The sequence below is a fragment of the Medicago sativa genome, chromosome 6, assembly GCF_051527215.1.
Source record: "Medicago sativa cultivar Bolivia chromosome 6, Bolivia_mono, whole genome shotgun sequence".
NCBI lineage: Eukaryota > Viridiplantae > Streptophyta > Magnoliopsida > Fabales > Fabaceae > Medicago > Medicago sativa.
The window spans coordinates 76,934,437-76,958,563 of NC_140754.1; the positions used below are offsets into that span (position 1 = coordinate 76,934,437).

The 24,127-nt window shown below is 33.3% G+C and overlaps 2 protein-coding genes and 1 pseudogene across 3 annotated transcripts; 1 reads left to right on the forward strand and 2 right to left on the reverse strand.

The window, feature by feature from the left end:
- Positions 1 to 94: 94 nt before the first annotated feature.
- On the reverse strand, positions 95 to 2,702 carry LOC146916953 (small COPII coat GTPase SAR1A-like; annotated as a pseudogene). Its single transcript, XR_015015402.1, has 3 exons — positions 2,321 to 2,702; positions 1,336 to 1,468; positions 95 to 573 (listed from the first exon to the last, which is right to left on the reverse strand). The product of XR_015015402.1 is annotated as a small COPII coat GTPase SAR1A-like (transcript).
- A 2,301-nt stretch (positions 2,703 to 5,003) lies between these two features.
- LOC146916954 (LEAF RUST 10 DISEASE-RESISTANCE LOCUS RECEPTOR-LIKE PROTEIN KINASE-like 2.4) lies at positions 5,004 to 10,680 on the reverse strand. Its single transcript, XM_085721777.1, has 4 exons — positions 10,058 to 10,680; positions 8,820 to 8,975; positions 6,614 to 6,648; positions 5,004 to 6,488 (listed from the first exon to the last, which is right to left on the reverse strand). The coding sequence occupies exons 1-4, from the start codon at positions 10,678 to 10,680 to the stop codon at positions 5,329 to 5,331; spliced, it is 1,974 nt and encodes a 657-aa protein (XP_085577903.1). The 3' UTR covers positions 5,004 to 5,328.
- A 2,468-nt stretch (positions 10,681 to 13,148) lies between these two features.
- Positions 13,149 to 16,220, forward strand: LOC146916955 (peroxidase 47-like). Its single transcript, XM_085721778.1, has 4 exons — positions 13,149 to 13,319; positions 13,423 to 13,611; positions 14,719 to 14,881; positions 15,594 to 16,220. Exons 1-4 carry the CDS (start codon positions 13,149 to 13,151, stop codon positions 15,971 to 15,973), a joined length of 903 nt encoding a protein of 300 aa, XP_085577904.1. The 3' UTR covers positions 15,974 to 16,220.
- The last annotated feature ends 7,907 nt before the right edge of the window (positions 16,221 to 24,127 follow it).

The window sequence follows — 24,127 nt, forward strand, 5'->3', positions numbered from 1 at the left end:
CTTACTTTTCACAGGTAAGGATGTAAAACAGTGTTCAACATGCGTAGGATTTTAAGTCTCCATATTTTAGAAATGAAAAATAATCAACCAAAAATTAACTGAATTGTAGGTTCCCAGTAATTTTATAGAAATAAAAATTGAAATATACTGCAAATTCTTGAACAGTAATTTCTACCAACAACACTTCCAATTCATAAGTACAGAGACAAACTTAAAAGATATGAGATACCAAGCCATCTCTTACTAAAGAACTCTACTTGATGTACTGAGAAACCCATTTGAAACCATCACCATAACCCATTTTCTTCACAATACTACACATGAATACCTCCATGGGTCGGACATTTGAGTCTGGCAAATTTACCTTACACTTGCCAGTGGCAAAGTTGCTCAAGCCCAAATGGTAACGCAATTCGTCTTCTGAGGCAACATATGGAATATCAATTTTCTTTCCAAGGACAAGGAAAGGGACATTTGCAATGATTCATCAGAAAGGAGAGCATCTAACTCCTTTTTTGACTCAGCAAATCTTTCCTTGTCATAAGCATCAACCAAGTAGACCACTGCATCTACCTGCATTGCAACAAACTCATGATCACAATGAAGTAAAAAAATAATGAGCACCAGCATGTAAAGTTTCTCGATTAAAATATTGAACAAGTTACTAAGTTGTAATTGATTCAGAGCCATTTATAAGGTACTAAAAGCAATATAGTGAAAAGGCAGCTATCAGCAACTCATCATGTTTGTTTCTCAGTTAAATATTGAACAGGGAACACCAAACCTTCTTTCTCAGTTAAAACGTTGAACTAGTTATTAAGTTTTAAATTGATTTAACGGCGGAAATGTCTTATAAATTATAAGCTACTGTATACAATGGATAGAATGCAAGGGCATAAATCTTTAGCTTAAGTTGTATTCATGCAATTTGTTAGATATAAGAACATTCTGCAACAAGATAGTAGTAGTTACATTTTACAATAATATTTTTAAAAACTAAAAAAATCTGTCAATAATTTATTTAATTTTTTAAAAACTATGATTGTGTTTCCATTATGGTACTGAACATAAGAATAAAATTTTCATGACAGTTAAAATTTGTTTGTAGATTCTAAGCCAATATCTTAGGCTGTTCTATATCTGAAATCACTAACTGATAAACACACAGATTAGCTAGCCTAGCGACACAAACAAAATAAAGTTAAATGTTTCCAAGTCCAAGACATAATTTAATCAGGGAAGGCCTAGTGGCATCCAAATTTTCATGATTAAGATATTCTTTCACTTGGCTACACTAGCCATAAAAAAGTATTTAAGGCATAGAAAAAGAGAGACCTGGGCATAGTAATCTTTCCGTACTCTACGAGCAATCTGATGACCCCCCCAAATCAAAAGCTTTAAACTTGATCTTCCCAATACTCAACTCTTCTGATGTCGGATACTAAGTCGGCTAATGCTGGACTAATCGCTGCAAAACCAATTCTCATGATAAAAGAAACATTACACCAAGACTCAGAGATAAAGATATAAACACACACTTGCAAACTATCAAAATGCATTGCTTGCAGAAACCATAAAAGATTAAGTGGTCGAAACAAAATGCTATATGTCAAGGTAAGAGACCAAGAGCAACACAGCAAAACAAGTTAAGGGCATGTTTGGATAAACAGCTTATATGCAACTTAAAGCACAGGCACATATCATGATGATAAGCGCTTATATATAAGTTTACACAAGTTATTTTTATAGAAAAAGATAAAATAAAGTTAAATTGTTTTTGTATATGCTATAAGTTGTTTACATAAGTTATAAGCTGTTTTCATAACATCTTCCGAACAATCTCACAAAACTTATGTCAGTAGATAATCTCAAATAAGCCAATCCAACCAAGCCCTAAACATAGAAAAACATGGCCAATCATGCATGGAGGAAGGTAATGGAAGAAAGCTGAATAACTTAATCACACGTTTATGTCAACAAAGGTGGAAGATTGAGAAATTAATCAATATTTTAGAAAAGTGTAAAATAATTTTAAGCTAAGAGCAAATGAAATTATGTTGATTGAGTATCTAAGTAACACAATTGCGAAATTTCTCAGTAATAATAGCATTCAGAGACATGTATAATATATCGTATTGATTAGAAAACTCCGGTAATAGTAATAAGTGTTAAAATCACGAACCCCTTTGACTGCAAAATTTTGAACAGTAAATAAGGTCACAGATCCGTCACTATTGAGAAATAAACATAAATTTCATTCCAAAAGAACAACGTCGGTAACAATAATTGAGAAAATAAAACGATGAAATTGAAGACAAACCTCATCTTTGAGCATGTGAAGCAAGGTGGTTTCGCCGCCGTTGCCTCGTCCTGTTCGCTGCTTCCATCCAATTTCATCCTTGACCTTCTGTTTTTCAATTCTAGATTCGTTGCTTCCTACCAACCTCATCTTTCTGGCTTTCAATTTTTTTGAAGAAACAAAAAACTAAACACCCAATTTCATGAGCGGAAAGGGATGAAGTTCATGAATCCCGTTTTTATTTGAAAAATAGCATGAGCTGAAAGAAGAATTATATGAGACGGAGATTGTGATTCTAAACAGCGTGGGTGTTTTTGAGATGGTGAAGGTATGTTAGACGGCGGAAACTGCCGGAAACGGTGGCGCGGCAAGATAACGGCAACGAAGTTTAGCTTTGGGCTATGAAATGGGAAAAAGATATTTGACTCTTATGTTATGGTGTCTGAGATTGATCTAGTGGGTGAGATTGGATTAATGTGTGAAATTACTACTCTCAATGTTCAAGTTTTGGGGGTGTGTACAGAAAAAACAATAAAACCAATATTTCCTAATATAATATGTTTTTTTTATTAATTATTTATTTTTAGCAGGTCACCTGACCCCACCAAAACCTGCTGCTGTAGGTAAATGCACAACTTGTGTTGTGTGCACAAGTATTGCATTTGTCCATTCTAAATGGGACCGACGTTGTGATGTGAAACTATGAAGCCCCGATACGGATACGGATACGGGTACGATACGATACGGGTACGCGAATACGTCAAAAATTTCAAATTTAGGATACGATACGGCTTGGATACGTTTACAATTTTTTTTAATATATATATATATTAGACATAAACGCACAAAAAATAAATAGCGTGAAATCTTAAAACTAATTACACCAAGTAAAAATACAATGGACCATTCACCAACTAAGATATCCTTTAAACCAAAACATACCATATAAACAACCTGCACTATGATGATACCAAGGTAGTATGAAGATAGTCACCCTTTTCAAGTAATGGCCAATATAATGATCCCAATTTACAAAAATTAATACTTGTGATCAAAATACAAATAAAAATTAAATTGAATCATTCGGATACTTCTGGGATACGTATCCGGGAGTATCCTTAACGTATCCTTAAGGTATCCAATATATTTTTAAATAAAAATTAAATTAAATCATTCGGATACTTCTGGGATACGTATCCGGGAGTATCCGCGGAGTATCGGTATCCGATACGTATCCGACACGGGTACGGCACCATTTTGGAGTATCCGGGCTTCATAGTGTGAAAGTAACCACCTTTTACATCTTCATTTCCAACCGTAATGAACATTTTTGTCCATAAACAAACGTTCAAAGAGAGAATATGCAGTCATCAACGATCATGTGATCCAAGAGTGTCCTATATACATATGATCAAAATCCGTGGACATATATTTTTAAAATGTTCCATAATTCAAGACGGTGAACAAAAAAGTATGTCATTACACATGAAAGTTACCTCATAATTCAAACTCCTAAAATAAACTTCATAATAAAATGTTACCTGAAGGAGACAATAGTAGCATGTCAACTAGCTTACTTTGGGTCTGTCACAAGTACAAGAACTCATTGTAGAAAGGTCTTTAAAGTATGTAAGGTACACAACATTTCATGGAGGCATCAACCAAGTGCAGTAGATAAACTCTACAATGGTATCCTCTAGATCCACTTCAAGGTACTCAATCAAATATTCAACCGCTTGTTCCTTGGCAATGATTCATGATAGATAAGCCTACCATTGATGATTAAATGTAGCAAGTATGACACATTGTTCAGAGCGTTGGTCATTTCATCAATAGGAAGATGAAAATTGATCGTCTCCATGTGGTATCTCTGAGAATTTGCAACTCTATATATCCATCTCATTTGTTTTTCTTATAAATTTTTCTACATAATTAATTAGGGATTTTTAAGGGGAGGGGGAATGGCACAAGCACAAGAGATGGTTATTTGATGAATAGAGAACAATTTTTCTTGTTTATAGCAAACTTGTGAAGCTTTGATGCCATTATTACTTGTTTCGAGGTGCAGTCTCATTTCTAATATTTTAAGTTTCTATTTTCTCCTATGATTGGCAAAACCATAATCTGTTCTGGTTATGATTATGATTTCAGCAGTTTGAAATAATGTACTTGTTAAAAATATTAAGTTAGTTAACACTCTTAAAACTGTACACTATTAAAAATACCAACAGTACCAGTATTTGTTTTCTTCTCTTATACTTCATTACCTCTATGATAGCAACTTGACACTCTTAAAACTGTGGAAATATGTCCTAAACATGCATATCTCATAATCAATGACAATGAAATGTGAAAAGGAATTAATCAAGCATCCTACAGTAGAGACTGAGTATTAGTTGCATTAAAATGTTAGTCAGAAGGATTCACTTTCAATTGATTCCTTCTGTGTGAAACATGTAGGTATTTTCTTCTAAATATATTTTAGACTAGTATGGTGCCTGAATTGAATTCACAGCAGAAACAATAAGATCGATATAGGAAGACAAAGACGGTATTCGTCAGTTTAGTGCAAGTAATTATTTAGCCACTTCAATCACTATAGTTATACAAAATTGATTCTGAAGTTCAACTAATTAATACCAAAATTGTATGCCAGAACCAGTTACACAAGTTAATTTCCATTTTGGCAGTTGCTGAACTAATAATTGGATTTATGGAAAGAATATATTGTTTTTGAACATCGAAGAAAATGTTTATTGAAAAGGTCGGAAATAAATAGAGGTGCAACTAAACCCACTGAATGAGATAAAATACAAGTACTACTCAACCCTCCCCAAGAATAAAGATTAAAGAATTCAACTGAAACCAACAAAACAATGAATCTATCTTAACATACAATCTAGAGGGTGATAAAACCGTTCATAGAAAAGACAAGGTAGACCAACGGTTTTTCCTAAAAACAATAGGTTCTTGACGGAATCAACCACCTCCGCCACCTTGAGGGACTTGGCATTTTATAGAAAGAACAATTAGTTTGACGTTGTAATTGAATTCGTCTCATACAAATTGGACGAAGACATATCTGACAATTCTAGTGGTGGGCTTTCAGGAGAACATAGGACGGGCTTTGGAGGATATGGCACCGATGAAAGTGGCCCTTCCAACATTTCTATTACTTTATTCATCTGTGGTCTATCCGATGGTTTCGTTTGAATGCACCATAGACTCACCAAAGTAATCTTTCTAACCATATCATTTTCTTCCTCTGAGATTGTCAAACAATTTGAAAAAGTATTACCTTGTTCAAGATCCTTATAAATCCAGTCTGGAAAGTACATTTCTGAAGTACATGACCCTCCAGTATCATAGTTCTTTCTTCCACCAATCATTTCAAGAATTAACATGCCATAACTATATATATCAGATTTGTAAGAAACACCACCAAATGCTCTACTATATACTTCTGGCGCCATATATCCTATAGTTCCTCTTGCGCCAAGTATTGACACAACACTATCCTTCCTTTGGCATATTTTTGCTAGTCCAAAATCAGATATTTTTGGGCAAAAGTCTTCATCCAAAAGAATGTTTTGAGGTTTGACATCAAGATGCAGAATCCTTGAACTACATCCTTGATGCAAGTACTCTAGTCCTTTAGCAATGCCAATTGCAATTTGGAACAAAGTGTTCCAATTAAAATCACAAACAGCTTCAGAAAATCCACTTTTATAGATGAATTGATCCAACGATCCTTGAGGCATGAATTCATATATTAGTACTCTTTTGTTCACCTCATAACAATAGCCTAAAAGTGACACAATGTTCACGTGTGATGTTCTACTAATGCTAGCAACTTCATTTATGAATTCTTCTCCATCCCCCTTTAACTCGTTTATTACTTTAACAGCCACTGGACGACCATCAGGTAAACTTGCTTTGTATACAACACCATATCCTCCTTGGCCTAATTTATCTCGGAATGAGTTTGTGATCCTTTTTATTTCTCTATAACTATATCTTCTTGGCATAGATGATTCATAACTTTGCATGAAAACCTCGACATTGTGGTCAACAAGTTTTCTTCTCTTTCTGAAAATACTTTGTTGTCTAGATGTACTCCTTTTAAGGTGACAAATAATCATAATAATAAGAATAATGAAGAATACTGTTGCTCCAGATCCTGAAACACCTGAATTTATGTAAAGAAAAGAAAAGTGATTTTCACCCATTTATTGTTTAAAATAAATAATGCCATCATAAAGTGGGATGAGAAACTTTAATATCATAGAGAGTGATATTGTTAGTTATTCTTACCTATCACAATAAGCTTCCTCTTCCGTTTTGAACCTACAATTCAAAAATTCAAATTAGATAGAACTTATGCATTGTCTCTTGAAGAAAAATTAGTGGACATTTATTTTCTCATTACTTTGTATTTTGCAAAAGTTATGAAAGCGAAATGATCTCAGAGAAATATGTGCGGCTATTGCACACTTTGATGGTCACTATAGATCATTGGAGCATGTTGATAGAAAATTTCCTGATATAATTTAGAAATATTGGCATATTGTTGAATCAGGATTAGCAGAACCAGCTATTGGAGTGACATTGACAGTGGCACAAACTGTTGAAATCACATGCATTGAAGTTTCAAGACCAATATATTTTCAAAGCATTGATCTATTTATCTTGGAGACTAATATTTTTGAAGACATCTTTATGCAATGAAGAAGAAACATTGATCTATATATTTTAAAAAAACATATATATATATATCCATTCACATGCTAGTATTGAAATTTCAAATGTGAGTAAGAAGCTTTATGTTGCAATCTATTTTCTCCTAATACCAAAATGACTATGCAATGTTGAACAACACATTCATGTTGATTTTGATGGAAGAAACAGAGAAGAGTGATTGTAGCCTTTGAACAATGCACAACCTATAGCAACTACGGTAATACTAAATCTATTGTGTACACAGTTATGTATGGAGCGTTTGTGTTGACGTTAGATTTAATGCAACCATAAATTTTATAGTTCCTGCTGACTCTAAATCAAGCAGTCTCTCAACACACCATACTGCAATGTAACTCCTACATTTCTGTTTCTGATAAAAGGTGTGTTCGACACGTGGGACACCGACACACTGCATTTAATTTATTCATCAACTTATTTAACATCAACTTATATTTAACATCGACACACTCCTACATCGATGTGTTTCTTATATTTAACATCAACTTCTTAACTTGTGGTAATCATATCTAACTATTTTATGTTCAGTTCAATGACAAATCTACTTCTTTATGTGCAGTTTCTCAAATACGATGAATCGTTTCACTGATATTGTTCAAGTTGATACACATGTAAGAGATTTTTGGATGAATTTCAAAATTAGGAAAAGATATAAACTATTATAAAATATGACAATTGGCTCCTCCACTGAAACAAAAATTGAGAAACTAAAAGAACACACTGGCACACCTATCTGACCCTTAAGCATTTAATCGGCAACAAAATAGGGCTAACTAACGTGCGTCCCTCTACAAATGAGCCATATCAAGAAAATGACGTCCTCTGTAATCCTTCACCTTAACTAATAGTTTTGCAAGCATGATAATTCACTAGTCTCGATTAATTCTAGGTTCTAACATATAGGGTGGTATCTTAAAGTCTATGACATTGTGAAATATCAAATATGTTGAGAGAAGCTATTTCTGTTTGTACGGCAAGCCTTGCGAAACTATATATGTCAAATCCTATAGGGAAACCTCTGAGGGTTTGAGGTCTATGATTGGTTATGGCAGAAAGACCAACAATAATTTGAAGACCATTACAAATTAACCCACAAAGCGGTCTGTCGTCTTAATTTGAACTTCCAGCCTTCATCTTAATTTGTGTTGAGTCACGGGAGAGCAACCGTACAAGTGAGTTGACATCACACTTTAACCCAAAAATTTAAGACATTAGGTTTATGGGTCCTCTCACTTATAAAGTGCTCAACCTCCACTTTTTTAAGCAATGTAAAACTTTTAACTCTCATTTACTACACAACAATTTTCATGTAATATTTATTATGATGTAAATTCTAAGCAAAATTTGCTTTGTTATTCTTTGGCCCAGCATTATGTTTTACAATAGGAAATAAGAACGTCAAATTTGGCAGACGATAGAAGAAGTTGCAATGTGTTTTATGCCTTGAAAGAGCATGCCAATGAGTTGAAACTTGAGGGATCAAATTGTTATTTCATCTTGGCTCAGCAGTTACTCAGCCTAAGGTATATAATATGTTCAAAAAAAAAATTATGTACTTTAAAAAGTTCTGATACCATAATATTTACAACACTTACTATACCTTAAAAAACTAATAAACAAAAATCTCATTGCAACTGCGCAACACACTTGTGACTTTCTATTTAAAACCTGGATATAGAAACAAGCATAAATAGGGGTTTGAGTAAGTGATATTATTTACATACTTGAGGCTGGAGAATTTTCTGAGGCTGAATAATTTTCTGAGGCTGGAGGATTTTCTGAATTGCATGATGTTGTATGAGGTCCATCCTTACAGAAACATCGGAATTCACTTCCTCCATCATTCCCACAGGCACCACCAGAAACAACGCACCTTTGACACTCTCCATAATCTCCTGTCCATTTCAAATCAAAACCAAGGTTTTAAAAAACGGTCCGTTACGGCAAAAACGGCCGTTACAAAACGGTATCGGCAGCCACCGTGACCGTTTTTGGACCTTTTAACGGTGAGAACAAAAATCACAGGAAAAACGCCGTTACGGCCGTTAGCCGTTACAGCCGCGAAACGCCGTTACGGCCGCGAAAACGCCGTTACGGACGCGAAAACGCCATTACAGACTTAAAAAGAGAAATTTGTATATGAGAAAAGGAATTGAATCTCAGATTAAAAAAAGCACAAGAATACAAGAACAGAAGAAGAAGGAATCTGAAACTCAATTCATTCACTCTCAATTAAACCTTTCTCAGACACAAATCAATTACTTACTTCTATTCTCTTCTCTTGTGGTGGTAGTAACTATTACTAACATACAGTGGTGGTGGTGGTGACAAACAAACATGCTTCTCTTGGGTTGTTATTCTTCTGGTGTTGTGTGATTCCTTCCTGCTTGCCGATTCTGGTTTCTTGCTTCATTCAGTTTTCCAATTTCCAATTTCCTTGCCGATTCTGGTTTGTTCTGTTTTTTTATTTTTATTTTGATTGAATAAGGTTTGTTAATTGTTATCACTTATCACTTTGGTTACCAAATAGACACGTTTGTGCAGCTTCACTCTTCATATAATAATAATAATAAATTAATAATAATAATTAATAATTACTTTTAGATGGTTTATTTGTTTATTCATATATTTATTTATTAAACTCAAATAAAAAAAAAAAGTGTGCATTCATCTCTTATTTATTAAGTTTAACGTAATTTTATATTGACACTCTCAATACAACCATTTCATTTGAGTATTTAGGTAACAAATATTAGATGAAATTTTAGAGAAAAAATTGGGACTTTGATGTTATAATTATGGGAAAAAGTATTAATCTAAGTTATTATACATTATATGATAATATAAATCGTTTTAATAGGTTTTGTGAAAGGTTTTGATTAATTCACACCGCGAAGACCGTTATTTGTATCGCAGCGTCCGTTACAGCCGAAATCGCGACAACCTTAACCCGACCGCAATCGCGACCGCGACCGTTTTTTAGAACCTTGATCAAAACCATCTTTTATTGCATCACTGATTGTCCCATTGCCAGATCCAAGTTGTGCAGCTCGGGTTTTCAAAATCGGAATCATCAACATATTGCAGTAGTAGTCCGAGTAAGTAGCTGTATCAGGATCAACGACGGTGTATAAAACTGATGAATTATGACTAATACATTCAACACTGTGAAACGTATTCGGTGGAGTTTCAGTTGTAAAAAGGCAACTGTAAAACACAGCCACGTTAGCGACATCATCATAAAGTTTAAACAAAGTGCTATTGAATGTGAAGTTGTTGACAGGAACACAAATATCACCACTCGAGCAATCGTCCCTAATAACTCTGAGCTTCTGTGTTGAATTGTCCCATTCAAGAATACTGTATTTCAGGTAATAATAATCGTTGATTGTTAACTTGGGGACACTGTCCTCACATGTGAGTTCCATATTAGGATCAACATTAACACCACAATACTTCCCTCTATTTCCTCCCCAGAACGGATACTTGAGATTTGTGATGTTGCTACTTTCGCAGATAAAAGCTTCGTTGCAGTTCGTGTGTTGGATATCATCATTCTCACAGAGACACGATTGAAAATTGATGATTGAGATCATCAAAAGTGCTAGAACAAACAAGTTCATTCTTGCCCTAGAACAAAGAAGTAATAGGGTTTGTTTTGGTGATAAAAAGGTAAATATAAAGAAATAGAGAGTGATACACCAAGTCAAGGAGATGCTGAGAAGGGAAATTTTGGTCCAAAAGAGCAATGTGAATATATGGTTACTACAAATATAAAAGGCAATCAATTTAATTTGGAGGAAATAATTTGGAAGGCTACAAATTCAATTCAAAAGGGAATCAATTTAATCCTGGAAGTCAATCAATTTAATAAATGTATCATATATTTAGTCGGATTTGGATTTAAGACACTGGCAATGTCAGCAGCCATTGGATTTGCTAATCCATTAGATTAGGAATAATACATAAAAAGGGAATCAACCCATAATTATAGGGTCTTGCTAACAAGTGCCCTAAGGGCATTGTTTAAGGAACACACAAAAAGAAACTATGTCTTGAAAATACAAGTCCAACACATGTTAAAGTCATAACCGTACAATTTCCAATGCAAAAGTTGCTACTTTTAGATGCTTAAACAATGCCCTTAGGGCACTTGTTAGCATTTTCCATAATTATATATTGAATACGCATATATACATATTAGTGTATTTTTTCGGCTTTGTTCGAGTTACATTTTTTTTTTTAGCAAATTGTCCAAGTTAGGGACTACATATTTTTGGAAGGACAAAAAGATCTTGTTCTAGTTTTATGGACTATAAAATCCAATTTCACTATAAATTTAGAAATGAAAAACTTATTTCATTTTTTTTTTGGAAATGTTAACCAGTGCCCCGGGCACTAGTTAAGGCATTTAAAAGGTAACTTATCATGAAAATATGTGTAATCAGTGCATCGGAAATCGAAATGTTTGACTTTTTTATAAATAGTTTCTTCTTTTAGGATCCTTAAAGAGTGCCCCGGGGGCACTCGTTAACAAGACCCTTTTTTTTTAAGAATCTTATTTAACTCTTATAATATAGGATTATAACGATAATTTTCCACCCATGAACCTGTGCTAACCCTTGGGCAGGGTCGGTTGGTTAGCATCGGATGGTTACTTTTTACCACCCCTACAACATTTTATATGAACATGACCCTCGTATTGAAAAATTTGGGTTAGTTAGTTAGTCCAATATATACCATTTGTTAAAAGTAGAAGAATCGTAATAAATTTATAGACAAACCACATCTAAATATCAATACATTATGACTCACACAGCACTAAATGATTTGATCCTTGAATCTTGTTAATAAATGATTGGAGTGTATGTACCCAAAAAAAAAATGGTTGGAGTGTAGATTACCTACTTGCGTATCCATTGTTTATTGTCTATTTAGTCCAATATATACCTTATGTTTTTTTTTCTTAGGGGTGGTTTTTTTAGTGTTTTTTTTTGGTCAAGTAGCCTAGCGGCTAGAGAAATTCACCTTAAAGGTGAATAAGTGGGTGTCCGGGGTTCGAACCCCGGCCCCTGCATACAAATGCAAATGCATTATACCTTACCAAATGAGCTAAGCTCATGGGGACTTTTTAGTGTTTTTTTTAATAATGGTTTTTTTTTTTAGTGTTGTGTGAGTCATTTGTGATGTTTTAATATTTGGACGTGGTTTGTCTACAAAATTATTTTTTTTTTGAGAGATTGTCTACGAAATTTATTATCTTCCTTTTTCTCTTGTTTTTCTTTCAACAAGTGGTATATATTGGACTAACTTTCCTCAAAAAAAAAAAAATATATATTGGACTAACTAATAAACATTTTCAACCTCTCAAAAAAAAAAAAACATTTTCAACACGAAGGTCATATAAAATTGTGTTGATGTCGTACCAAAAATATATTATATTGACGTGGTTGTCCATTCTTATCGTGCTGCATATTTAATAATTATTTTAGAATCTACACTTTTGGCAGTACCATTCTTTCAACAAAAAATAAATTTGTTAATAATTGTTTTTTGTATTTAAGCTGTATAATCCTCCTTCCTTCAAAAAAAAAAAAAGCTGTATAATCCTCCTAAAATTATTATATATCGTCTTTATTTTAGCTGGTCCACAACCATTTTCACGTGATCGTAATGTTTCTTTCTCTCATATTGGATGATGATGATTTTGTGTTTGCCTCCTGCGTTTTATTTATATATGACAATGTCAATTATAGTTCAACTATAAGCACTTTTTTATTTTGAGCAAACTATAAGCACTTAAATTCACTTATGTTGATTTAATCGTGTTGATTTGAAACCTTAGAGTGTGTGCTCAGTTTTCTTCAATATTAATTTCAATGAGTTGGTCAATATAAAACTTTCCTCTTATTTTAAATAGTTTCCCTACAAGTTAATGGTGGAATTAAACCCTTCAAATTAATGGATTCTCGTGCTGATACGAAGTTTTTAAAATAAAAAAAAAAACTATAATCACTTAATTAAATTTTTTTTTCTCTTTTTATTTATGAAATATTTTTGTTTTTCCACTTACCATACTGCTATTATTTTCATGAAATTATTAGTTCATGGGAATGGCAATGACTTGCTTCGAAATAGGTGCAGGAAATGCTGCCCATATGTTGATTCAGTAGTGAAAAACAATGTCCAAAGAGCTTTGAATGATGATCCCACCCTAGCAGCTGGTCTAGTTCGGATGCATTTTCATGATTGTTTCGTACAGGTAATTACATTCTCTCTCTCTCACATTTTTATCTTCAAGTTTAGGCTTATATTAATTTGTATACTAATTAAAAGGTGGTTCATATTTTTGTGTATTATTATAGGGATGTGATGGCTCAGTTTTGGTTGATTCCACTGAGGATAACAGAGCTGAAAAAAATTCTTTGCCGAATTTAAGCTTGAAAGGGTATGAGATTATTGATCACATAAAAGAAGAGATGGAAAATAAATGCCCTGGTGTTGTTTCCTGTGCCGATCTACTTGCCATGGCTGCTAGAGAGGCAATTTCTTTTGTAAGATATATAAAAAATGTTGTTTAAATTTTTCTTCTCTAAACTTCCATATGCATGTTCTTTAAATGTGTTTTCTGACATATATATATATATATATATATATATAGGGGATCTATCAAATGAGAGCACTACTTATAATGAGAGATGAGAGGATTAAATCCTAGCCTTTGGATCAATCTTTACTGTGTACTTTAATTTTTAAATCTACATCTTATAATCATTTCATCGCCTTCATTATTTCCAACCGTCTCTCCTGTTGCTGTTGTTGTTTCTTCTTTTCTTAAAACGTGATTTTTCCAGATTTAGGCAAGGCATTTTTCTTGTATCAAGTCTAATTTTTTATAAAAAAATGAATCAGACGAAAGGGAAGTTGGGATAATTTTTTTTCCAAACTGTTCATCTTTTTAACTATAAATTAATTAAACATGAATCAATAAATCCAACTTGGTACCTAGGTTCTCATGAAAGTACAACTTGTAAAAAAAACTGGTGATGATTCGGCAAGATTTATCTATAGATAATTGGATAATGAACCCAAAATTATTAATATTTCACCAAAACAAATAAATCCAAGTTTAAAGAAGAAGAAAAAAATCCAATCTTTTCTAAATCTTCATGGATTTCGTTCATGCTGCATTTGTTCAATGTTCCTGACATCAATTTAAAGAACACATAATTTCATAGTTTTTTCATTGAATTTCATAATTTATCCCAATTTCAATTTTTTGTAGCAGTAGTGGATTGGTTGAAAAGGTATGGATTTTTAGAAAGGAAAAAAGAAGAAGAAAAGAAGTAGAGTTGATGCAGGAAAAATGGCTTTGTGTTGGAATCGGAGAAGGCAGTTTGGAAGAAGGAAAAACATAACTCAGAGAGAGAAGAAAGGAAGATGGGTGAATGCGGCTACCAAGAAGACAAACGAAAGAAAGAATTGTGCTTACCTATGATAAGATAAATTTAATCTGAACCATTCATATTCATCTAAGGGTTGTAATTAAACCCTCTCATCTCTCACAATAACACTCCTCTCATTTGATATGTCCTATATATATATATATATATATATATATATATATATATATATATATATATATATATATATATATGCAGGTTGGGGGACCTAAGTATGATATACCTAATGGAAGGAAGGATGGAAGAAGATCCAAGCTCGAAGATACCTTCAATCTACCATCCCCAATGTTAAACGCTTCAGAGCTGATAAGGAATTTTGGGAAACAAGGCTTTTCTGCTAAAGAAATGGTTTCACTTTCTGGTAAAATTTAAGATATGTTTTTGAAATAGGAAAAGTATGCAATAATTTTGTTACTATACTTCGTATGACTGGAAATATTTATGAATTGGATTATATATATGAGAACCAAAGTGAGCATGCTGGTGTTAGATTTGCTTTATGAATCACAAATGATTTCTTTTCTTGTCATTGAAGGTACTTGTAATTCGTCACGAAATAATATATATACTCAAGGTCCAAAGTATCAATTTAAGATATGTTTTTGAAATAGGAAAAGTATGCAATAATTTTGTTACTATACTTCGTATGACTGGAAATATTTATTAATTGGATTATATGAGAACCAAAGTGAGCATGCTGGTGTTAAATTTGTTTTATGAATCATAAATGATTTCTTTTCTTGTCATTGAAGGTACTTGTAATTCGTCAGGAAATAATGTATATACACAAGGTCCAAAGTATCAATTTTCTTTTCAACTGAAACGCGCTAAAGTAGTTGATTATTAACTCCTTGATTAGGGCCATTAGGCTGTTTTTAGAGTTCGGTCATCTTGAAATGTTTGTTTGCTTAAAGTTTACTATCTTGCACAAATTTATTGATAAACTCTCCATTTGTGACCAGAGACTTTATAGTTTTGCCATATGCTTTGCGGCTGGAATGACTTGTGCATTGTTGGTTAATTTGAGAGCATTGTTAAATATTAATAGGAAAAGTGTGTTTTTTATCGTGTAGGAGCTCATACACTGGGAGTAGCACAATGTGTGTTTTTCAAGCAGAGACTAATTCAGAAGGATCCAACTTTGGACTCTCAGCTTGCTAAGACACTCTCTGAAACTTGCCGCCTTGGTGACAACGCCGAACACCCCTTAGATGCCTCGGGGATGTATTTCGACAACTCGTACTTCAAGTCATTGACCTCAAACAGAGGCGTTCTTACATCAGACCAAACACTCTACACTAGCCTAGAAACCAAGAATATTGTCCAGAATTATGCCATGAATCAATCGTTATTCTTCTCGGATTTCAAACAGGCAATGATCAAGATGAGCTTACTTAATGTGAAAGAAGGTTCTGAGGGGGAAGTCAGAAAAAATTGTCGCAAGATAAATTGAATGTTGTTTTGTGTGTTGTGATTCTATGGAGGAGGTTAGATAGTTAAGGAAAGTTTAAGAAGTTGTCAAAAGTTGGAAGGACATGATCTATTTATTTATGAAATAAATAAAAATGTGTATGGTTTGATCTATAATGTATAACTGGTTTCCTTTATCAACTGATATATGTATGTGTTATTAACTCTTTAGTGAATGTTTGAAAAATCATGGGAATAATATTTCAATATGAGGACTAGTTATTTTTCCATCTTGGTTTTTGTATCTTACCATCTTTATCCATGATATATCTTGATCATGTTATGTGTTAGTTGTCAGTGCATAGATCATTTAGTGAATATGATCACCCTAAGAAATCTTTCTAAAAATTATGATTGAAGTTTCTGATTTATGTGAATCGATTTTTGCATATGACTCGATTCACTCTGTAACAATTGCTTTGAAATAGTTCTCCGTCTTTTGTGAGTCGATTTACTACATCAAAATTTAAAGGAATGTCACTCTGTATCATGCGAATCGATATTGTTATTGTGTTAATATAAGTATACTATCTTGCACAAATTTATTGATAAACTCTCCATTTGTGACCAGAGACTTTATGGTTATATGCTTTGCGGCTGGAGTGACCTGCACATTGTTGGTTAATTTGACAGCATTGTTTTTCTCTAGAATTTAGATATATAAAGATTGTGAGGATTGTGGCAGTAGACCCTGCAAAAATCCAGAGCATGGTGTATTGGCCAACCCCTCGGCCCTAGAAATGTAAAAGGTGTGCGCGTGTTTTTAGGGACAAGCAGTGCTTTAAGCGTTTGAACAATTGAAGAAGATTATGACCACATCTCCTGTACGCTCATTAACAAATTTTTCCTTGCCCTTCGAGATTGAATGCGACCTTCAGGTACGGGAGCGGGGGCTGTATATTGATGCAGAGGGGGAAACCAATTCCTTTCAAGGGAACCTAGCAAATCCGCATATAAAAAAGAGTTCATGGAATTGGTTTTAGCCGTGCAACACTGGCGTCATTATCTATTGTGGTGGAGTTTTTTTGTATACACTGACCAGAAAATTCTACGCCACTTATTGCAGCAGCGAATTATCATTTTAACGTGGCTTATAAACCAGGACCTGAAAACAATGCAGCTGACGCCTTGTCCAAATTACAAGAGGATGGCGAGTTAGAAATTAATGTCTGTTTCTGCACCAGTTTGGATGTAAGAATAGGATGTGCGACGAGAGGTTGAAGTTGACCCAGTTTTGCAGCAATTAATCATTGACTTGCAACAAGATGAGGAATCTAGACCAGTGTTTACTTGGCAGGGAGGCACCCTATTGTATAAGAGAAAGTTAGTTATGTCATCGCAGTCCACTCTCGGGCGTTTTGCAGACCTACCAAGGGTTGCTGCAAATATTTACTGGATTGGTATGAAGCAAACAGTTCGGTAGTATGTCAAGACGTGTGATATGTATCAACGACAGAAGTATGTGGCCTCTCCTCCTTATGGCTAGTTGCAGCCACTCCCTATACCAAGTTTAGGAGGACATCTCATTAGACGTCATCACCGGTCTACCCAAATCTAAGGGGTATGAGGCAATTCTAGTGGTGGTGGACCGTCTCTCAAAGTATGCCTATATTATTTTGCTCAAACACCCTTACACGGGTCGAAAGGTGGCTGAAGTATTTGCTAGAAAAATAGTCTGACTCCATGTTGTTTCGAACTCGATTGTAAGAGACATGGATCCTCTGTTTGTCAGCTTGTTTTGGAGGGGGTTGCTTAAACTCCAAGGGACTGTGTTGAGGATGAGCTCCTCCTATCATCCGGATGTCGATGGTCAAACAGAAGTGGACTTGACGGGCTTTTGGCCGGCTTTGATTAGTAGCATTCCCCGGGCCAATCAGGATACAAACAATCAGGATCAAGGTCTCTTGATCAATAGAAACAAATTCAGAATTTTGATGCAGCTCACATTTCTGACTCGAATCATACAAAATAAAATTATAAATCATAGTAAATTCTTTCTATTTTTCTAGAAATGTAAGAATAAAGCCAAGAATACTTTCTATTTCTGTGTGTACAATAAAATTTTGTTATCATTTTTGTGTGTTATTATCTTGGTTTCATATTTAATTAGTATTCTTTCAAAAAAAAAAATGTTTAATTAGTATTACTTAATCCTAGCCAATTTATTTATTTTATTTAATTATTATTTTCCAATTATAAAAACTCAAACATATTAACAAGTGAGATATTTTTTCTTGCTTTTGACAAAAACCAATTATAAAAATGAGATATTTTTTCTTTTGTTCGTTATGCCATTACTTCTTTCATTTTAAAAATTAAGAACACTTTTATCGTTAGGACCTATTAGATCTCTTGTCACGTGACTTTTAGTGTTTAGGTGTTAGAATTATGTACAACCAATACGGGAAGCACTTGAGTGACATAATGTCACCGTAACATTAAACCTAGGCCACACAACACACATTGCCACATAACATCTGGGCCATACAAAACATACAACACATCTGGGCCACACAACACAACACCTTTGTGTGACTCAGATTTAATGTCACGGTGACATTATGTCACCCAAGTATTTTCCCAACCAATAAAAAACACATTATTCTCAAGCAACCTTTATAGTGAGCTGATTGGTGCTATAAATTGGAAACTAAAAACTCAAACAGAGAATTGATTTACTTTTACATATGAACCGATCCACTCTTTAACTATTGCTTTAGAATAGTTCTCTTCCTTTCATGAATCAATTTACTTCTTTAATTAATATGAACCGATTTAACTAAAAACATAAATGATTAATTTGATACAAACATCAAACTTAAGTAACCCTAAGATGTATTTAGCCATTAAAATAATAATCTAAGTTAAGCCCACACTTTTATTAATATTTTAACAAATATTAAAATTACGTGTTGATATTTAAATTCACGATGAATTTGATATAATTATATTGAACCAACATGATTTTTTTTTCTTCATCTTTTGGTCAACACAACCACTTCTGCACCCTCTACTCCCTCATATGCACATCAAAAATTTTCCCTTTTCCTAATACAACTATAGTCTTCACTAAGTTTACAATCCACCACAAAGTGAACTTACTTTCTTTCTTTCTTTTTAGATCTATGTACTATGAAGTTTGTTACACTCGTCCAAACTAACACAAAACACATTACGATCGAGCAACATCTATAGTTATAGTATACGGGTTTTGAAAAAAGAGGGACCTTTCACCATCATATTGAAATTCATTTTTTTTTCCACCGTTTCCCAAACACCATTTTTTTTTCCATAACACATATCTTGACCTAGTGAAAAGCAATATTTGTTGTATTTGTTGTTGCAGGTATGTCTTTAACTTTATTGAAATTCTTCTCCACTATTTGTAGTGAAGGTTTTGTTTTTAGTTTCTTGTTTTATGTCTTTAATTTTTTAAGTTGTTATGACATTAACTTTTTCGATTGTGACATAACTTTTAGGGGAGCTTAGAATGGTCAAATGAATATTTTTTTTATTAGTTGTCTACTTAGATATAAGAGACTCGTAAACTCATATTTGGTTTGCTATGATCTAGTTGGCTTGAGACTTTGACGTGTTTTTTTTTTAATATCTCAAATTTCATTCTTCACAATACCAATTTTAACAGAATAGTTTGATTTCTTAAAATAATTACCTTTATCATTATTGCGTTATATACTTTCACTTTTTTTTTTTTTGTGTACCACGAATCATTGTAGATAACTATATAGGTTAATCCTTCGAACATATTGTTTAGGACATATACTTCTCAAAATGAAAACTTTTATTTCTTCAAAAAAAAAATGAAAACTTTTACTTCATCAAGATTCGTGAGATCTCATATTTTATGACATGATGGCCTATGAGATATCTTATCATCTTAACAATGATTTTTCACTTTATTGAATTCTATTCTCTTGAGCAAAGTGAAAATCATTACCGTTGAGTAGAATTTTTTTAATGCTACAACTTTAATTTGTTTTCTCTTTTGAAATAACTAAAGACTTTTTTATAATTACTAATTTTCTCGCTCTTTTCAAATAAGTGTTATTTCTCTCTCCTTTTTAGCCTAAAGACCTTGTCAACTAGAACTTTCTTTAAAATTAGGGTTTAAATAATTTGTAGATCATGAACTATTTAGAAATTTTTAAATAGATCCTTAAATAAAATAAAATAAAATAAAAGGTTATAACCAGATATGTGAACTACATTATTTTTCTAATTAAGTCATTCTGTTAAAATACAATCAGTCAACTATTGGTCAATGTTGATATGACTCGTCCATGTCAATAATTTTACACATTAAGGTCCAGGTCCTCCTTATATCCATGTCTCGTCCTCAACAAATATGGAAGCTCCATTTCATTTTGTGTTCCCTCTCTTATGTTATATCATGACTCGTATTCAAGTCTTCGGTTCTTTATTTACTATTTACAAAAATAATTATTTTATTTTAATAATACGGTGTTTGACTTCCCAAAAATCCCCAACTATAGGTAATTACTCCCTACTATATTGTTCATAACTTGACCACCGTCGCCTCCATGAAAATTGGCACGCTTCAACCTTCATGCGTTAATCAGTTGTGGTATTTTCCATTCAATATCATGTAAGCGTGATTCCCAATATCTATAGGGGTTTCGTTTTGTTAAGTTGTATTCCGTCCGGTCACATTTATAAGTAACTTTTGGATTTTTATGTTCATTAAATAATTGATGTATCTGAAATATACTATAGTCTAGATACATTAATGAATTGAAAAAATAAAAGTTGTTAATAAATGTGACCAGAGGGAGTAGCACGACCCTATCATCAACACATTTGTCATCAAAATCTCCATTTTGATCTTCAAGTGCATCAAATTTAACCGCATTAATGTGATGCTTTGTTAATGTTGTTGTTTTCCCACATAAATTTATCTGCAAATGTGGTTATGTGGTTGTTGATGAGGATTTGGTCCTTGTTGAACACTTTTGGGTTGGCTGTTATGTTTCCACATATTGGTTTTGATTTTAATCTTTGTTGATGTCGTTGTTGTTTCCCCCATTCCATTGTCAATTTGTATAAGCTCCATACTCTACGACAATTTAAGAAGAATCTTTTGGGAATATTTTTTTGTGTAAGTAGTAAATAAAATGATAATGATGTGCATATTAGATGAATCTTAATGTATAAAATTAGTTTAGTTGACATGTACGGGACACATCATCCTTGGCGCAATTGTTGACTCATCCTTGGCACATTGTTGACTACTAGCCTTCTAACTTAAGAACCTAATTGAACAAAATAAGGTAGTTCAAGATCCGAGTAAAAAAAAAAAATCTGTTTTATTTAAATTTTTAAAATAATTCTGAATAACTTAAGGATCTGTAGATTAAGAAGACCTAAAATTAATTTGTAATAATTATTTTTCTTTAAATGAAACATATAACTTACTTTTTGGTTATTATGACATTTGAGTTCTCATACCTTTCTTTGCAACACAATGATTCAATATCTACATGACACTGACAAATAAGTGTATATATAACTCATGTTTGACTCATTCAATTAATGAACGTAATTTTTAGTTTAAACTTAGCTAATTTCTATGAATTAATTGTCGAGTTTTGAACTATTCGACTTGGCTCAGTTTATTACCTGCTATAACAACATCATATATATTTAGAGAAATGCTAGGGTTACACCCATTAACACTCTCTTTTAACACACCCCAATGACAATTAGCCACATCACCCACTTATTTTAATTCCTTGACTGGTTACCGGTAATACAAGTTGTTAAATGTTATTTTTTTATTTTACTGGAACACATCCTTTTCGTTGAACTTCAAGGCTCTGAATTAAAAACAAAAAAATCTAAAATATTCATGGCTCCTTCCTCTTCTCCTTCTCTTCTCTTTATGTCTTCTTCTTCCGGCCTGTCCACCGCTTCTTTTTTTCCGATCTATCATCTTTCTTGTTTGATTTGACCCATCTTATCTTTGTTTCTTCCGATCTCGCATGTCTCCTTTTGATTTGTCCTGTGCAAGCTTTGTTGTCATTTTCGTCAATCTGACCCTCTCTCTCTCTAGGTAGGTATGGTTGTGAGCTATGAACATCTCAAATAAATCTTCACACCCTCTAATATACATGGTCGTAGTAATTGGTTCTTAAATAAGATTTGTCAAAGTGAGATCAATTTTTATTGATTTTGTTGGGGTGGAGATTTTACGATTGACATTCAGTAAAATTATCATTGTTTGATTGAAAAAGTGAGATCAATTTGATTTGTTTTTCTCTGTGAAAGCAAATAATTTGTGACGTTATGTGAAACGACTAGGTTTGTTGAAAGTTGAGTGCAGAAGATGAAAAACTACAATCTAATTTAATAATAAAAATAAAATAAATAGAAACACTCATAATAAGGGTGAAACCGGTTTGTAGGTAAAATGTTGATGACATGGAGGATTATTATTAGGTGTGTTAAAAGAGAGTGTTACTGGGTGTGACCCTAGCATTTCTCATATATTTATCTTCAACTCTCTTTTACTTTTTATATTATACAATTATACAAATTTAAAAAACACACATAATAATCAATTGACATAGCATAAAAACTTATGTCAACATGTTATCATCCTTTCTATGTACTCACTTTCAAATAGACTCAAAATCAAATCAAACACCAAAATAAACTTCCAAATAGACGTTGTGATGTGAAAGTAACCACCTTTTCCATCTTCTTTTCCAACCGTAATGAACATTTTTGTCCATAAACAAACGTTCAGAGAGAGAATATGCAGTCATCAACGATCATGTGATCCAAGAGTGTCCTATATACATATGATCAAAATCCGTGGACATATATTTTTAAAATGTTCCATAATTCAAGACGGCGAACAAAAAAGTATGTCATTACACATGAAAGTTACCTCATAATTCAAACTCCTAAAATAAACTTCATAATAAAATGTTACTGAAGGAGACAATAGTAGCATGTCAAGTGGCTTACTTTGGGTATGTCGCAACAAGAACCCATTGTAGAAAGGTCTTTAAAGTATGTAAGGTACACAACATTTCATTGAGGCATCAACAAAGTGTAGTAGATAAACTATACAATGGCATCCTCTAGATCCGCTTCAAGGTACTCACTCAATCAAATATTCAACCCCTTGCTCCTTGGCAATCATTCATAATAGAGAAGTCAACCGTTGGTGATAAAATGTGAAGGTGAGAAAAAACACAAGAAGGGGGGTTGAATTGTGTTTTGAAAAATTCTTCGTTTCTCCTAAAAACTGAACACACTGATCAGAAGCTAAGTGAGACAGCTTCTGAAGTGATAATCAGAATCTAAATGCAGCGGAATAAAACAGAGAGAGAAGAAGAACGACACAAAGCAATTATACTGGTTCCTTCCACAATCCGGAAGTAGTCCAGTCCCCCTTGCACTTCCAAGGAGATTTCACTATGAGTAATATCTGATTACAAATGCTCAAGCACACAAGCAAGAGACTTCCAATGCTCAAGCACACAAGCAAGAGACTTCCTTTGCTCAAGAACACAATCAAGAGACTTCCTGCTCAAGCACAACTGCAAGAGACTTCCTAACTAAACAAAATTACACAGAAAATTGTTTAAGGTTGAACACTTGATATACAATCAGAGGTGCTCACAATACAAATCAGATACAGACTCAATGAACTTAAGAATTTCTAAGATATGACTTTGAGACACAGAAATTCTAAGTGAATGCAGAACAATTTCAGCAGAGATTTGGCACTTGTAAAAATGTTATGAGTCTTTCGTTCAGCGTTCATGCATTACCAAATCTCTAGGTCTTTACTCCTTTATATAGAGGTGTGAAAGAGACGTTGTGAAATTGCCAGCACACCAAAGAGTCGTTGTTGAAGCTTGATCTTTCACCAATGATCTTTTGCCTGATTTGGTTGTTGTCCTATGAAGAACCAATTTGAAATCCATTCCTTATCCAAAGGAACATATATGCAGGCGAGACCGTATTCTGGAGCTGTTTTCTTGTCTTGTAGCTAGGGGTGGAAATGGGCTAGGCCGAGCCGGGCTTTGTAAGGCCTAAGCCTGGCCTACTTCAAAAATTATAGGCCTGAGCCTGGCCTATTACC